Here is a 15575-nt window from a genome sequence, read left to right as displayed (position 1 = left end):
TTTTAGATCCAGTGCTTCCTCTTGGGGGTGCTGATTGGGGTGTCATCATTCCGGGGACCCTCTCAGTGTGGATGATTCCCCCCGGGTGGCTGGTTGCTCTTACGGTCCCTCAGTGCCGGTGCACGGTTTTTATTTTTGCAGCGCTTTAATCTTTATTTCATTTTACCCTGGGTTGCATTTCATGTCTGAAAGGTTGCTATACAAATAACATTTGATTCCATTTGATTTAAAGCAGTGTTACACATTTGCATTCATTTGCATGCACTACTTTGGAAACTGGGTCTCAGCCTTATTTGTTTTGTTGCTCTTTTTGACAGTAAATGACTAAATACTGGTTTATTATATTATTGCCCCATTTATAGTGTGTGGCTGCCCAAAGAGGGGAAAATGGAGGGAAATGAATTTGCGTGCAGAGATAAAAAAAAAAAACAAAAACAAAAAAACGTTCTTGTTTCCAAGACTCATTTGGCTGGAGTTCAAGTTCAACCACGGTCAATATCACTTTGAACGGTTTTTATTTAAACGCTAAAAATTCAAGGCTCATCCAACAACCAGTGTCAATGAATACTATAAACCACGGAAGACCACAAAGAAAAACATCAATTTTTATAAATAAACAAAACGTCCTCTGTCAATAAAAATGTTTTGTTTGTTTTTTTGCTCGTCAAAGAAAAGCATGCATGATACAAAATACAAGCACAAATAAATGCATGACATCAGAACAGGACATTCAGTCAAAAGGAGAGGTCTGCTTCGGATTATCAAAGGATTGTGTATGACGGGATAAAGATATACTGGTGAAATACAATCTGCTGTTTTTGCTTTCTCTTTTTTCAGTTTTTTTTTTTTACAAAAGTAAAAGGACAGGTCATCGACAGTCAGACATCAAGATATAACTCTATTCATTCAGTTGGAAATATTTTCAGGTTAAACATAACTCAACCAGTGACGGTCAGAATGAAAAAAAACAAACAAACAAACAAACAAAAACACAAGCTGCATTGTCGTTTGACTTCCAGAGCCGACCGCAGCGGTGCAGGCAGTGCAGAGAGTTTCTGTCCGGGTGAACCAACAGCCTCCTCAGAGGAAGCGTTCACATCTGAGCCACGCGGAGGAGGTTTTCTTGTTTTGTTTTGGATTTTTCTTTTGGCCTCAGACGTACTGCTCCTTGGGGAAGGTGTACGCCGCCACTCCCGGGGGCGGGGACGACAGCCCCTGCACCGAGGGGTATTTAAAGACGGCCGTGGTGTGCGAGGGGGGAGAGAAGGTGTTTTTGGGGGTGGCGCCGCTGGTGCTGCTGCTGGTGGCCGTGGTGGTTTGCGATTGGTAGGGCTGCTGAGGCAGGAAGGAGAGAGGAGGGTTGATGGGAGGGGAGTAGGGCTCCGGGTAGTCCTCCTTGTTGCAGGCCAGTCGGTAGCTCACGTAGTCTGCCGTGTTTGGGAGCTCCTCGTAAAAGCGGCCGGAGTGCTGCAAGTCAGAACTAAAGTCAGAACTAAAGTGAAGCTCTGCACAAGACACACAGCACACGAGACTCAGCTTACACGTCTCACTTTAGAGTCAGATTTGGGCCTTTAGATGTATGTGACCTCTTGACCTCTTGATCTAAAGTGCATCTCTAGAGAAAACGCTGGACACTCTTTCACTCCAAAGTCAGATTTAGGCCTTCAGATATTTACTATTATTTCATACTTTCATACTTGTCACACTGTGGTGAGGTTTGGATTGTTGTGTGTGTTTTTTTTAGTCCTGTCCAGCTCAGTGGTCTAGTGGTAGAGTGTCTGCCCTCAGACTGGTAGGTTGTGGGTTCGATCCCCAGATACGTCATGCCTGTAAAAACTGTCCCCATTGTCTCCCTGCTTGGCCCTCAGTGTTCAGGGTTGGCGGTGGGGGGTTAGATTAGCCAGTGCTGCTGCTGCCCACTGCTCCCTCAGGGGATGATGGGACGAATGCATAATTTCCTGTTTTATTTTGAAAAGACACTGACTCTCCTCTCGTTTGAGAGCACTTGCCCTCCCTCATGTGTCACCTGTGTGTCTGCCCTGATTACGGATTGTCTTCACCTGTTCCCCATTACCCTCCATGTGCTTAAATAGTCTGTGTCTCTCTTGTCTGGTGCCAGGCTGTCTGTAGGTCAGTTCACTCAAGCCTGTTCTCAGCCCGTGTCCACAGTCACAGAGATGCCTCACATGAGCCCGTGTCTGTTCCTAGGAGACGAGGGTTTTTTGTTTGTCACTTCTGTTGCTTACTTTAGAATCCTAGTTATAGTTTCTGTTCATAGCTGTGTGTTTTCCTCTTTAAGAGTGATTTTGATTTCGTTCTTAAGGTTTCATAGTTTTTCTTAGGTTTTATTATGTTTTGGGTAATTTCACATTAGGTCTTTTTTTCCTCCTGTCGGAACGATTTGTGTTTGCTACAGTTTCTTAGCCTTTATTCCTCCCCCTTTTTTCCCTCTAGACTATTCAGAGTTTTGAATTCTCTCTTCTGAGGATGGGATATCTTAGGAATTTCACAGCCTTTTGATTTGTCACTCTGTTTAGAGGTCATTGGTGAATCCAATAAAGTCCTGCCTTCAGTCCCTGCCGGACAGTCACCTTCAACAGACTACTTTACAAATCATGAGGTAATTCAGGATTGAAAATGACAAACTTCAGGAGAAACTTCAACTTTAATCTTTCTAAATAAGCTAAGTTCTTCTGTTTTACTTTTTCTGTTATCCACATGTCTGCAAGAGGGTTTGCTTGGACATTGCTTGCCTGGATGTCATCTCCCGGTCTTTTCCTTATGGGCTGTGCCAGTTTTCTAGTAGGTGAGTCGCCCCTGAAGGGGAGAAAAAACAGCGTTGAAATTGTTAATGCAGGACACGGAGTGTGTGCTGGGAAAATTGGGAGTGCGGTGGAGCGTGCACGTACGAGGTGTCGTCCTTCCGGCTTCGTATCTTGAGCACCAGCACTGTGATGGTAATGCCCATGAGCACCCCGGCAGCCAGCAACAGAGCGATCACGCTGATGACGTCGCGCGTTGCGATCTGCGGCTGCGGCTTGTCTAGAGGACGCAAACGGGCATCAGTAAAAAGTCACAGGTTCCTGCTGCTCTGCAGGAAGAGAAGTCTGCAGAGGTTCAGTTAGCTGGTCAGTGTCTGTCTACGAAAGAGAAATAGGGCCAGAAGAAGAAAATAAATATTACAGGAAAGAGATTTTTTTAAATTTATTTTTTTATGACGTTTCCATGTCGAGTTTTAAGTTGAAATTTTGTGAATGGAAGTAAACAGGAAACTCGACTTGTGCACAGAGCCTTTCAACTTTAATCTCAAAATTTTGCCTTTAATTGTGAAATTTTTACTTTATTCTCGAAATTTCAATTTCAAAATTTCAACTTTTATTCTTGGAATTTCAACTTTAGAAATTTTGATTTTATTCTCAAAATTTCAACTTAAATCTTGAAATTTCAACTTCATTCTCGAAATAGAAACTTGAAAAGAAAAACAAAACCCTTCCAAATATTTTTTTTTTCTCCTCTTCCGTAGTCTGTCAGGCAGCAAGGTTGCTGAATGGACTGAAGCGTTACCCTCCGTCTCCAGGCAGACCTACCTAATATGCTGACCTCCACCGAGGCCGACCGCGTCCCGATACTGTTGGTTGCGTCGCACATGTAGGTGCCCTGCACGTCGTACGTCAGCGGCCCTTTGAAGATAAGGACGTTGTCTCGGATCTCGACGTTGCTCGGCAGCGAGCCGTTTACCCTGCAGAGCGTGTGAGGGAGCACAGGATTCAGGAAGAATCAGGCCTGAAGGCTGTCGAGCCGCGTGTTTACATTAGCTTGCGTTAGTAAGTGTGATGCCGTGGCGCTCACAGTCTCCACTGATACAGCGAGACGCTCGGGTTGGCGTCAGCTTGGCAGCTCAGCTGGACGTTCTCTCGGTTGATGTACCAGTTTCCATCAAACCCCTCTACTGTAACTTCTGGTTCGTCTGGTGCGAAAACATGAGCACCAAGAAGAAAAGGCAGAGAGAAAAATCAGATAAAAATCTTGTGTTGCTTTGTTTTTCTTAATTCTATTTTTCTGGCATTTTGTTTTGGCAGACTTACACTGAATGTCAAGGGTGACGCTGTCGGTGAAGACCTCCTCGTTGTAGCTGGTAACACAGGTGAGCGTCTCCTTGTGCGTCTCTCTGCTGGGCACCAGAATGTAGTCGCTCTGAACGGTAAAGGTCCCGTCAGAGTTCCTGTACTCGCGGGTGCTGACTTCTCCCGGCACGCTCGTCTCCCACCTGCTCAAGTCAACGAGGGGTCGGTTGGGGCTGACTAACAACATGCTCTGATTTAAAAAAATTAAAAAAAAAAAACATCACATTGCACTTACCTAATGGAACCCGCGGGCTTCCCATTGGCTGAAATGCAGGTGGCCACAGGTGTTTTCACATTGGCGGAACGCGCCACCAGCGTCGGCGTGGACAAGCTCATCTGAGTTGTTGGGCGGACTGAGGAGACGGCGCACAGAAAACTTTAGACGAGCTTGAATTGTTCTGTTCAGCAGCACGTACGGATAAATAAAAGTCTAAATAAATTAAAACGAGGCGATGATTAGGATTTAAAATCTAAAATGTAACATTTCTCACGAGCAGCAAAATCAAGAGCAAACTGTGTTGGCATTTCCTAGCGTGCTTGATTTTCCTCTTCAATTAGAACTGTGTAACGTCTGCAACCCGAATCTGCTGTACACACTGGGAAGTACACTGTCACTGTGTGTCTTGAGCTTCGAGAAAAAATTGCTTTTTGTTTCATTTTTTAAATAAGAAAAAATCCTAACTAGAACTGAAAATGACACGTAGCCTTATTTATTCCAAAGAGTAGATCAAAATGAATAAATGTAAAGTTGAACAGGCTTTGAGAGTGAAATGTTGGACAACGCACTGTTTGCTATGAGCACATTCATTCCTCGGTTCATCAATAACACATTAGCATATTTCTAAGCTCCCCCACGTTTGAAGTTTTACACCCCTGCATCCGTCTCACCGTAGACTGTGAGGTTGACGGCGTTCTCCCGGTTCCCCGCGGGGAACGTGGTGTACTCGCAGATGTAGGTGGCCTCGTCAGCCAGGCGCAGCGAGGAGAAGGTGATGGTGGTGTCCTCCAGAGTCGGCGTCCGCCGCCTCACGGCGCCGCTCTTGAAGGCAACGCGGTCCCTGTATGGCGGCGCCACGGACACGCCCAACGCGGGATTGGCGATGGCCACGTTCTGCTTGGTGCCGTTCACCAGCTTCTGCCAGGTCACCTTGATGGAGAAGGATGGACGGCAAGTCAAGATGAGCTTTAGAACGTGATGGCCAGAATATCTGCTTGCATGTTGATTTATTTTCCTGCAATTATAGTGTCGTTTTTTTTAGCCCATTAGCCTTTGATTGGACAGTGATCCACTGTGGCACCGCACTGCCCAGTGCTGTAAATATTAAGACATAGTTTTCCACGTAACAGAGGAAAAACCTTCAGCTTTCAGAAGTGAAGATGTTTGTCTGTAAGGTTTGCAGCTATCACATTTTTTTTTAATTGTCAATCAAAAAGCTGGTTCCTAAACAGAGGGAAACTTCAGATGTGAGATCTACAAGGAAAAAAACAAACTTTTTCACCGTTTCACCTTTGAGTGAGGCAGGTTCTCTCTCTCCAAAGAATCCAGTTGTTTCAACATCCACTACTCACCTGTGAGATTTTGACAGGCGGGTTGCTGTTGATGAAGCGGCAGCGGAGATCCACCTTTGAGCCGGCGAACCCGGCCTGCCCGTCGTCCACCTGCACAGTCTGCCCATTTATTCCTGGGCCAGAGACACAAGCGAGTTTAAGCAACGCTGCGATGCTGCGTACAAAGACGCAGGGGGGGGCGGGGGGGGGAGAGTGCACAGTGGCACAAGACTGTGGTTGAGCTGATAAAGTGCGCTGAGCTGTCAAAGGTGATAGATTTCAGCGGCGTGAGAGGCGAGCTGGGTTCAAAGCTTTGGGATTAGAGTGAGATATAAATAAGTGCGATTTGCTTTGTGACTGTTCCCACTGACTTACTGATCCCCTTCAACAAATCCACAGCACAGCCACACCCCCCTCCTTGGCACACGTGAGTCACGTGTGTTTACTTGTGTTGGTCAAATGAACTGTCAGTTAATACACTTGTGGAGCAAGTTTCCCCCAGCACAGAGTTTACTTGCACTGCAGTGAAATATCCAGAGGTGAAAGACATTTTGCAAGGGTGATACTTTGGATTTGGGGTGATTATGAAAGAAAAGAAACCCTCAGTCTTTGAAATGTCTATGAAGCTTCTTAGTGGTCCAGGTCATCTTAGTCCACAAGGTTGAGGCAACCGTCTGCACTTTGTCTTTGAAAATTTTAAAGATATGTTTCAGCCGTTTACATTGGTGGATATAAGATATCATTATAACGTTGATTTTCATTTTTATTTAATTTTTTGGGGATGCTAGAGGTTGTTTAATCTTATATACGAGTTACCAAAAAAACAATGTCATTGTGGAAATATCCTTTTCTGAAACAAGTATTACTGTACAATGTATTCAGTCTGCATACTGCGTACTAAAGCAGAAAAATATAAAGGCAGGGATCATAATACGATCAGATGTCGGCTACAAATAGCATTGAAAAATAAACTGTTAAGACTGTCGTGGTAAACGTACACATTATTCAGCTCTACAGTCACTTATCCATCCATTATTGTAGCTGACATGACACTCGAGGCAGGTCATGAGTGCACCACATGGCTGGCATGGAGAGACAGAGAAGCAAACACTCACATTATTCCCATGTAAGGACAATTTCCATGTGACAATAGGAACGACCACGTTCCAATGGAGCTTTACATCTTTGGCGTATAGGGCTTAGAAAAACATGAAGAGCTCCCACAGCCCCATGGCTCAGTTTGTAAACCAATATTTTCAGGTCATTAATGGAGCCGTATTGATTGATCCATCAGTTTTATGGACATATTCCCCATCAAACAAGCAGCCCCTGAGGCTAAGCCAAGCCATACGTGCTCCACTCGTCACCAGAACATAACACTTTGACCCACATTATGAATATGTACTGGTAATATATGCATTTTAATTTTTGCAATACTAACAAACACAGTAAGTGACAAAGTTTGTTTCACAGGAGCACTCTGTCCACCGCCAAAGCAATGAACCTTCTTACAGCTAATTGGAGCTGTTGCGACAATTTAAAAACAACAGTTAGAAGTTTAAAAGTCATAAAAATAAAATAAATAAAAATACATTACAACACAAAACAATACCGCATAACTAGTAACGCCTCTTAGGGCATTAACATTATCTCTCTTTAATTAGTTTGGACGCCGCTGCTGAGACAATGACGACTGTCGGACTTTGTTTTGTTCACTTTACAACAGCATTGTCCCGTCCATGTGCACTGTAGGTTCCCCAGTGGCTCCGCTGATTGGTTTAGACAAGGCTTAATTTGAGGAACGACCCGAGGGTCACTTCTGGTTCCAATCCTATTCTCTGTGTACCTGCTTGTTCTGGGCCACATTTAAAAAAAAAAAAAGAAAAAAGAAGCTGTTTAATGTATTTATTCAGCAGTACTTATGGAAATAGAAATGTCCACGTATCAAATTTGATATTCTGATGTAGCTGATGATGTCACAGTAAAACCTCAGTGAGAAGCTTTTCTGTTCAAAAGCTGAATTCACCGTCTTATTTTTTTTCATTTGTTTGTACTTTGTAGTTACTTTGTAGCATTTTTTTTTTTTACTGTAAAATACAGAAATGTGGGCGTCTGCTAGAGTTTATTCAATAGAATCATCATCTAATTCCTTTTTTATATTTAAAATCCAAATCTCTAAAATGCTTTCATCAACAAAATGGCAATGACATTCCTTTTAGTGTGGTCATGCATCAATGTCCTGAATGTATAACAGACGACTGTCTGTTGTTTATTCTGTCAAAACGCGCACATAAGTGCCTGCATATATACATCACATATACGCCTGCATATATACGTCTCTGTGAGACTTCCTCGTGTAACCCAAACCCCTGCTGAACCACATAAGCGATACTAGATTTTCTGATTAGTTTAATAGTTCTGCATGCAAGCAGGAGTTCACTGTGTCAAACATCCCTCCACGACAAAGCCGTTGCTTGCCATGGTGGGGGTCAGTGGGCGGAAAGACAGGCAGCAGTGGGAGTAGATTACAGCATTTAGAATATTAAAAAGTCGCAGCATCAAGTAATTGATGCCCCATTTGTTGCTGTGAGTACATATACAGTAGCTCGCGGCTCCAGCATGCTTTTGTTGGAATAATGCAGAGGATGGAAAACTGTCATTTGCTGACTTCTTTCAGTCTGGCGCCGTCCTCAAAGTGTGCATTGAGGCTAAATATTTAGGACACTATATTATCGATGACCCGTCCAATGATCGGGACATTTACAGACAGTGTTGCGCTACGTATGCACAAGCAAATGCACTCATTTGCAAGTTTGGTATGTACTCTGTACAAGTGAAGACGACACTTTTGAAAGCTTATTGCACCCCCATGTGTACTGCCCACTTGTGGCGTCGCTATGGAAGGAGCGGTATGCAGAAACTTATGGTTGCATGTAATGATGGGAGGAGGCTGCTGCTCAAAGTGCCAGGATGGAGCCAGATGTTTGTCGTGTTGGTGTGCCCACCTGCTCTGCTGGACTGCATATGCGTGTGCAGGTTGTCGGACTCTGAACAGCATCATCTCCATACTGAGCAGGTTCTTGTCAAAGATGTGGAATCATTGGCGTCTCAGCCTTTATGTAGTTATGTGATAACATTTTTAGTTTTGCCCTGCGATGAACCGGCGACTTGTCCAGGGTGTCACCCTGCCTTCGCCCTAAGACAGCTGGGAGAGGCTCCAGCAGACCCCCGTGACCCTGAATAGGAATAAGCGGGTATAGAAGATGAATGAATGAATGAATTTTTATTTTTTGTTTCTGTTTTTTTGTTTTTTGTTTTTCATTTTCTTTTGTATCTGGTTGTCTTTTAACGCTTGTCCTTTGTGCAATGGACCATCGCGTCCTTAACAAAGTTTAATGGATGCAGATTTAGTTTATTCAAGATTTTTCTTCTGCGATTTTCACATAGATTGTCAAGTGTCCACAATTCTGTATATTGATTTCACCAATCTGTGCAAAACGCTGGGTAATCTGTGTTCATAACTCACAGTCTGCACTCTACTCGCCGTCCACAACTGTCATTGATTATTATTCTCAGGAAAAGATGCTGCACTAAAGAAGAAAAGAGGGCAGTTTGCAACCAGATGGACGCCTGGGTGGAAGCAGAACCACTGAGCAGTGGCTGACTAGCATGAGCGGCACGTCATCCACCAATTGTCCGATTGACCTGCCAGTGTTTACTATTATGTCCTGCTGCTTTTACCTTTCATGGCTATCCCATGCCCTTATCCATGACAACACACACACACACACACACACACACACACACACACACACACACACACACACACACACACACAGAGTCCCCATTCTGTGCTCTGTTGTGGAGGCTCTGGTGAGCTAAGGGTGAAAACCACCGACTATCATATCTTGCCGGGCCCACGGCTCTCCTACCCGGTGCCCATTCACATTCTCCCATTGTGTAAACGATGGGAAATGACCTCACCAGTCCCAACGGCCATAATCCAAAAACAGCAGCAGCGGCACACGGGCAAGTGACGTCCATGGGAACGGCGCAAAAACAATGGCAATATTGTCCCACAGTTGAATGCACAGCACGCCGGAGCAGAAACAGCACGGCAGTGAGCTGTCAGGCTTTTCTGTTTGTATCCTGTGGAGTGGTTATCCTCCATCTCTTCCCTCGCGCTCACCATGGGGCAAAGCCTTTTCTGGCCTTTTTCTCAAACGCGCATCGCAGTGTGGAAGAAACAAAGGAAGGCTGCTCTTGTTTTCAGGCAGGACACCGATGAGAAAAGGCTCCGTCGAGCTTCCTTTCACTCCACTTCCTCATGCAAATTATGCTACGGCCGACTTTATGCGTACTTTGGCAGACAACAAGTCATTGTTTAACAGCCACCTGCGTCGACAACAATCTCCCTGGCACGACTGAGGCAGAAGTGTCCGCAGCTCAGGTTTTGCACGTGTGCTGCGCTTTAATTACACTCAGCTACTTACTCTGGCTGACTGGCTCAGTCACAGCCATGGGAGACGGTTTTAATGCAACGTTACCTCCGGTTAAATTAAACTAGAACGACTTCATTTCAGAGTTGAAACTAACACTTTGCTTTGAGTAACTCCTAATTGTGTTCAGTGTGCCGATTTTGCTTTTGTTTTTTGTTATTTGAAATTCATTGAAACTGTGGCTAAAATTAAGGATCATTACACAGTACAGCAGGTCTAATATTTTACAGCTATTCACCAAGAAGCAGTTTTACAGGCGTGCTAAAGAGTTTTCTTTTCAAGCAACTATATTAGTTTCACATAGGCACAGAAAAATAAGCACTATCTGGCTTCATGGCCTGACCACTGGCCTAAATGAACACTATGATGAGATACACCACTATAAAGAGAGCCTTCGGCTATTCTGTCACACACAAGTGTCTTATTTTAAGGAGGGATTTCACCAAGTGTGTGTCTGCAACTAAAAATATAAGGCTGATCATTACCTGTCGTGGTGCGATTAATTACGATAATCACATTAACTGTGACGATAAAAGGCTGCAGAAACTATCGGCATCCTCGAGCACTTGGCTTACACAAGCGCAGCCGCACACACGGGGGCAGAGTGGGGGGGACTGACCTCGTACGACAGATGAGAGGGAATGAAAGGCACAGCGAGACGAGGAAAAAAAGGAAGGATGGCTTAACTCTTTAATCTTTGGGCCATCAAATCTGTGATTGATTGGAGATTACACACAATGTCTGTGTCTTAGGCCTCGGGACTTAGAATGCGAGGAGGACCTGAGTGAAAACCATCTGACACAACAGCATAAACTCCCAGCGGGTGAGAAATGAACACGCAGCCGATGCAACGGACTAAAACAATAGCGGCTCTTTGCCGTAGCCGTGGCGAGGCTGCAACCTCGGAGCAAAGCGCTTTTTTTGATTTTACGGAGGCAAAATAAATGCACAGCGTGCGTCCACTTTGCCAAATCCCGTGCGCTCATTCCCACTTTGCCTGATTGAAAAACCGGGTCAAAGATGGGAAACATTTGTTTTCTCCTCATATTACCCTGAACTGATTATAATCTCTCATTATTTTTGATTGAGATCCGTGTGCACGCACTGCTACATGAGAGTGTGTCTGTGTGGGTGTGTAATCTCCGTGCCACTGCCGGAGCATGGAGTGTGCACTTGGCTGGTGTTCAGCGGGCAGCTCACGGGATTATGATGACTGTCGCCGTCGCATCTGGGGACACGGGAGCAGAATAGAGAGCCGAGCGAAGGAGGAAAAGGCAGAGCGGGATGAGGCAAATGAACGGTGAAAGAACAAGGGATTGAGAGAGGGAGAGAGAGAGAGAGAGAGAGAGAGAGAACAAAACGGCTGAGATGGGCCAAAACTGGAGACGGAGGTACAGAAAAAAGAGGAGGCCCACAACACGGACAGGGGACAGACGGCCTGTTTGTTTACTCTGGATTATTTGGGTGGCTAGCGTCTGTGTGTTCCAGCTGTGGATGGTGGATTATACCAAAAAACTCATGAGCCTGTCTGCCAGTCTCAGCCAGCCCGTCCCGCCTGTCTGCGGGGGAGGATTCCAAAACTTTTGAGCGGGCTGCAAAACAGTAGCGGTGACAACCTGCAAATTCCCCCCACAGCCCCAACAGAGGCTGACAGGCCTGCGGCGGAGACGACTCTGCGGCAGCTCCACATATATGCAGCGGCAGCAGCGGCGGCAGCGGCAGCGGCGGCAGCAGCAGCGGCAGCAGCGGGAAGGCTGTGACTTGGCAGGCGTCAAGCAGTTGCACCCTTCCTGGGCCCAGCACAGCTCTAATCCACTGCTCTGCCCTTCGCCAACACAATCCGGCACACATGTCACAGCCCCAGTAGCGGACACATACACACATGTATGTATACCAGTAAATTACTGCCCACACCACGGACAGGACGGGTTTATCGCTGACCGGGAGGAAAAAAGCAATCAGAGCAGATCTCTCGGGCAGCTTAACACTTCCGTATGCCGCCGCAATCGCTTTTGTCTTCGGGCAAAGTGTGCGTCGCCTCCGCCTCCGCCTCCGCCACCGCCACCGCCGCCTCACTTCCTCGCCACCGCCGACCGCTCTGGTGAACGCCGTACGTTTGGCTCATTGGTCCCACGGCCGCGACTGTTCCAGCAAGGAGAGGTCCCGTTCAAATGCTGGCGTGAGATGTGGGGGGATGCCACCTGTAGCAGTGGCAGCCACATGTCAGTGTGATTAGATCAGGGCGCCTGGCTGAAGACAAGCAAGTGCGCTTTGATTGGCCGGAGAGTGATGCGCACAGCCACTGGCTGACTGCTCCGTACAGTGTGAAAGAGGTGACGCAGGTATTCTTGTACAGACAGCAAATCTATATATATATATACATATAAATATATATATATATATATATATATATATATATATATTTATATATATATATATATATATATATATATATATATATATATACAGTATATGCGCATTTGCTATTTAGTATCAGGAGTCTGCTAAACATTCTGAGGTAAATGATTTCCGTTTTTGCACTTTGTTGATAGTTGTTGGTGTTTGTGTCTAAAGATGCACTATTAGAGCCATTCTAAGTTATTCGCTTCAATCCCTGCACAAGCTTTGCATGATCAATTATTCATAAAACCTCTACGGATCTCCAGGAAATGGTTATTTTAGTCCTCTGTTTAGAGCCTCTGGCAAAGAAAATGCCAGGCTTTAGCTTTGTGTTAAAAAGTGATGCTGCTAGGAAGCAAACGCAGGGCAGACACAAAGTGCTCTTAAGGGTGGAACAAACACCTGGCACAACATCTGAGGGTGCTTGTCCATAACCTGGTAGAGGCATCCATCCCCCTAGTGACATCACACAAGGCTGAGTTCCCTTTTTTTTTCAGCAGACAGCATATGCTCGTGCATTTGTGTTTTTATATTTCGTCAAATAAGTTTTAAAAAAAAAAATTCTTCAAGATTTATTTTCAAGTAAATTATGTTCTCATGCATTTTACATAACGGATTAAAAACCAAGCAAATATTTAGACGTCTCTGTACCATCACTTTATGAAATGTGAATAAGACACTGTGAGCTCCAGTGATGTGTAGCAGATCAGACGCCTGACTGGAGAAATCCTTTGGGTTTTCCAGGCTGTGGGGGGAAACACACACACACACACACACACACACACACACACACACACACACACACACACACACACACACACACACACCAGCCACAGTACCTGCAGATATGCCAATCCACAGGGATTTTTTTTTTTTTTTTTTTTTATGTTGCGTAGCTTGCTTTCAAATGCTGTTTCTGATCTGCTTCTCGCGCACCTTTAATTAAAATGGAATTCCCCTTTAAATAGTTCACTAGTTAAGAGATGTTAACTCCTTACAGGTGCAGCTCATTCATAAAGAGGGGGTTGTTGGTATAATAACACCGGTATCTAACACATTGACAGCAAACACATCCAATTCGTACACACAGTAACATTAGAGACACAGTCACACAGCCCGCTTTACAAATCTCTCAATCTCATTCTCATTATCACTTATGCTGCTACGCACTGTTTTGAGGCGAACTGCATGAAAACTGTATGAACCTTCTGACGAGCTGATGTTTTTCCCTTTGCATTCCCTTGGAGATAAATAAAAAAAAACAACAACAACGCGTCCATTGTTTGAGAAGATAAATCAATCACATTTCCCTTCTGCTGAAATGATGAGATTCAGTGAATTTTAATTGGCGCTACGGGGGGGGGGGGGGGGCTACAGCAGAGCGCCTTACCTTTAACAACACAAGTCGTCATCAGGAATATCCAAAATCCAGTGGAGTCCATGCCCGAAGCGCCGTTGCCAGCTTCTCGTCGCGGTGAAATTTCCCGCTATAAAGACTCGCGTCGGTGCCTCCTGATGAAACGGCGGCGGGTTCAGCGTCAACTCTGTTAATCTGGCACCGTTCAGGTTGCCATCTAAACCGCAGAGTGCGCGCACAGTGCTGACCCCTCGGCAGAACGCATGATAGATTTATCAAAGTTGTCCCCCGAACCCTGTGTCACTTTCCCCCACCTCCTTCCTTCCCTGCCGGACCCCTGACTGAGTGCTGTGCGCGGCGCGGCGGTCTGTGGCCGGCTGGAGGCTCGGGCTTGGCCGGGATAAAGCAGATTAACGCGTGGGCAGATTATTTCCGTGATAGCCTGCCCTCAGTCCCGACAGGCAACTGTCAACGCCAGGACTGAGACAACGCGCTCCTGCATTTGGCGGGTGGTGGTGGTGGCGGCGGGGGGCGCGCGCGCACGGCGCAACAACGGAAATCGTGACGCAATGGGAAAGACCTCGGATTCTGCCCACCAGGCACCTGAGTGCGTTCCTGGGGTGGTTATTAAAGAGAAAGTTACTTGACAAGAGAGGATGATGCACTGGCTTTGGACATTATCATCCTTTCCTTCAGAGAGAGCAGGTGCGTCACTAAGAGAATTACTTCTCATTTGTGCTTATACACACAAAGCACAATCTGGATAATGTTTTGTCCGGTGCTGGCAACTAACAGCGTTATGACATCACTTGAGCCCTTTTTTTTATTTTTTATTTTTTATTTTTTTAAGTCCCTTAAAGCACTCATTATTAGATCAGTATTTTGCATCAGTGAAGCAGCCTTCAGGTCTCACAGGGTGGGATGAACACCTGGCTACAAAGTTGTTGTCACAAAAAACAGTCGGTGTCGCTGTGGTACTAGTACGCTACACTCTGTGCTTCGTGCTCACCACTTTGTGACGCTTTTCCTGGGGCCCGGCCAGGGTCAGCCTGAACAAGCGACGTAGGTCCAACCTGCTGGACTCATCACCTGCAGAGGGAGCCGTAGTGGACGGGTGCATCGTGGCAGGGGTGGCGGTGGAGGTCGAGGGCCTTGACGAGGGACATGGAATGTCACCATGCAAGGGGAAGAAAAGAGCTTGAGCTTGTGCAGGAAGTTGAGAGGTACCTGTACCTAGTAGTCAGGCTCACCTCCACGCTCAGTTTGAGCTCTGGAACCCAGCTTCTCCAGAGGGCTTTGACTCTGCATTAATATGGTGTTGCCCACTGTGAGCAGCAGCGGGATGGTGTGGGTTTACTGAATTCCCATCATGTGTTGGAGTTCCCTGCAGCTTTGGGTTTGGGGGGAGGAGGGGGCGGGGGTGCATTGTCCTGCTGGGGGACTTCACACCCACATGGGACCTGGAAGGATGCTATTGGGAGAAACGGCCTCCCCAACCTCAACCCAAGCAATTTTTTGTTGTTGGACTTCTGTGCTTGCCACAGTTTATTTTATTTATTTATTTATTTATTTATTTATTTATTGAGGGGATTGTCCCTTGAGATGCACCATCTCGTTTTCAAGGGGGACCCAAAATAAAACAAACAA

The 15575-nt window shown here is 45.7% G+C and overlaps 1 protein-coding gene across 2 annotated transcripts; it reads right to left on the bottom strand.

The window, feature by feature from the left end:
- Positions 1-498: 498 nt before the first annotated feature.
- On the bottom strand, positions 499-14408 carry nectin1a (nectin cell adhesion molecule 1a). Of its 2 annotated transcripts, none has more exons than XM_076031422.1 (10): positions 13962-14408; positions 5694-5806; positions 5013-5271; positions 4360-4477; positions 4086-4267; positions 3850-3967; positions 3588-3739; positions 2910-3042; positions 2703-2817; positions 499-1467 (listed from the first exon to the last, which is right to left on the bottom strand). In XM_076031422.1, the coding sequence occupies exons 1-10, from the start codon at positions 14011-14013 to the stop codon at positions 1153-1155; spliced, it is 1557 nt and encodes a 518-aa protein (XP_075887537.1). In that variant the 5' UTR covers positions 14014-14408; the 3' UTR covers positions 499-1152. The 2 variants fall into 2 exon arrangements, with proteins under 2 accessions (XP_075887537.1, XP_075887538.1); XM_076031423.1 differs by having other exon boundaries at positions 2754-2817.
- Positions 14409-15575: the final 1167 nt, after the last annotated feature.

Source organism: Nelusetta ayraudi, unplaced genomic scaffold (assembly GCF_046127955.1).
Source record: "Nelusetta ayraudi isolate G7.1 ecotype Tasmania unplaced genomic scaffold, CSIRO-AGI_Nayr_v1 ptg000033l, whole genome shotgun sequence".
Taxonomy (NCBI): Eukaryota; Metazoa; Chordata; class Actinopteri; order Tetraodontiformes; family Monacanthidae; genus Nelusetta; species Nelusetta ayraudi.
Note: the sequence above shows the minus strand (reverse complement) of the source record. Positions and strands in the feature narration are given on the sequence as shown.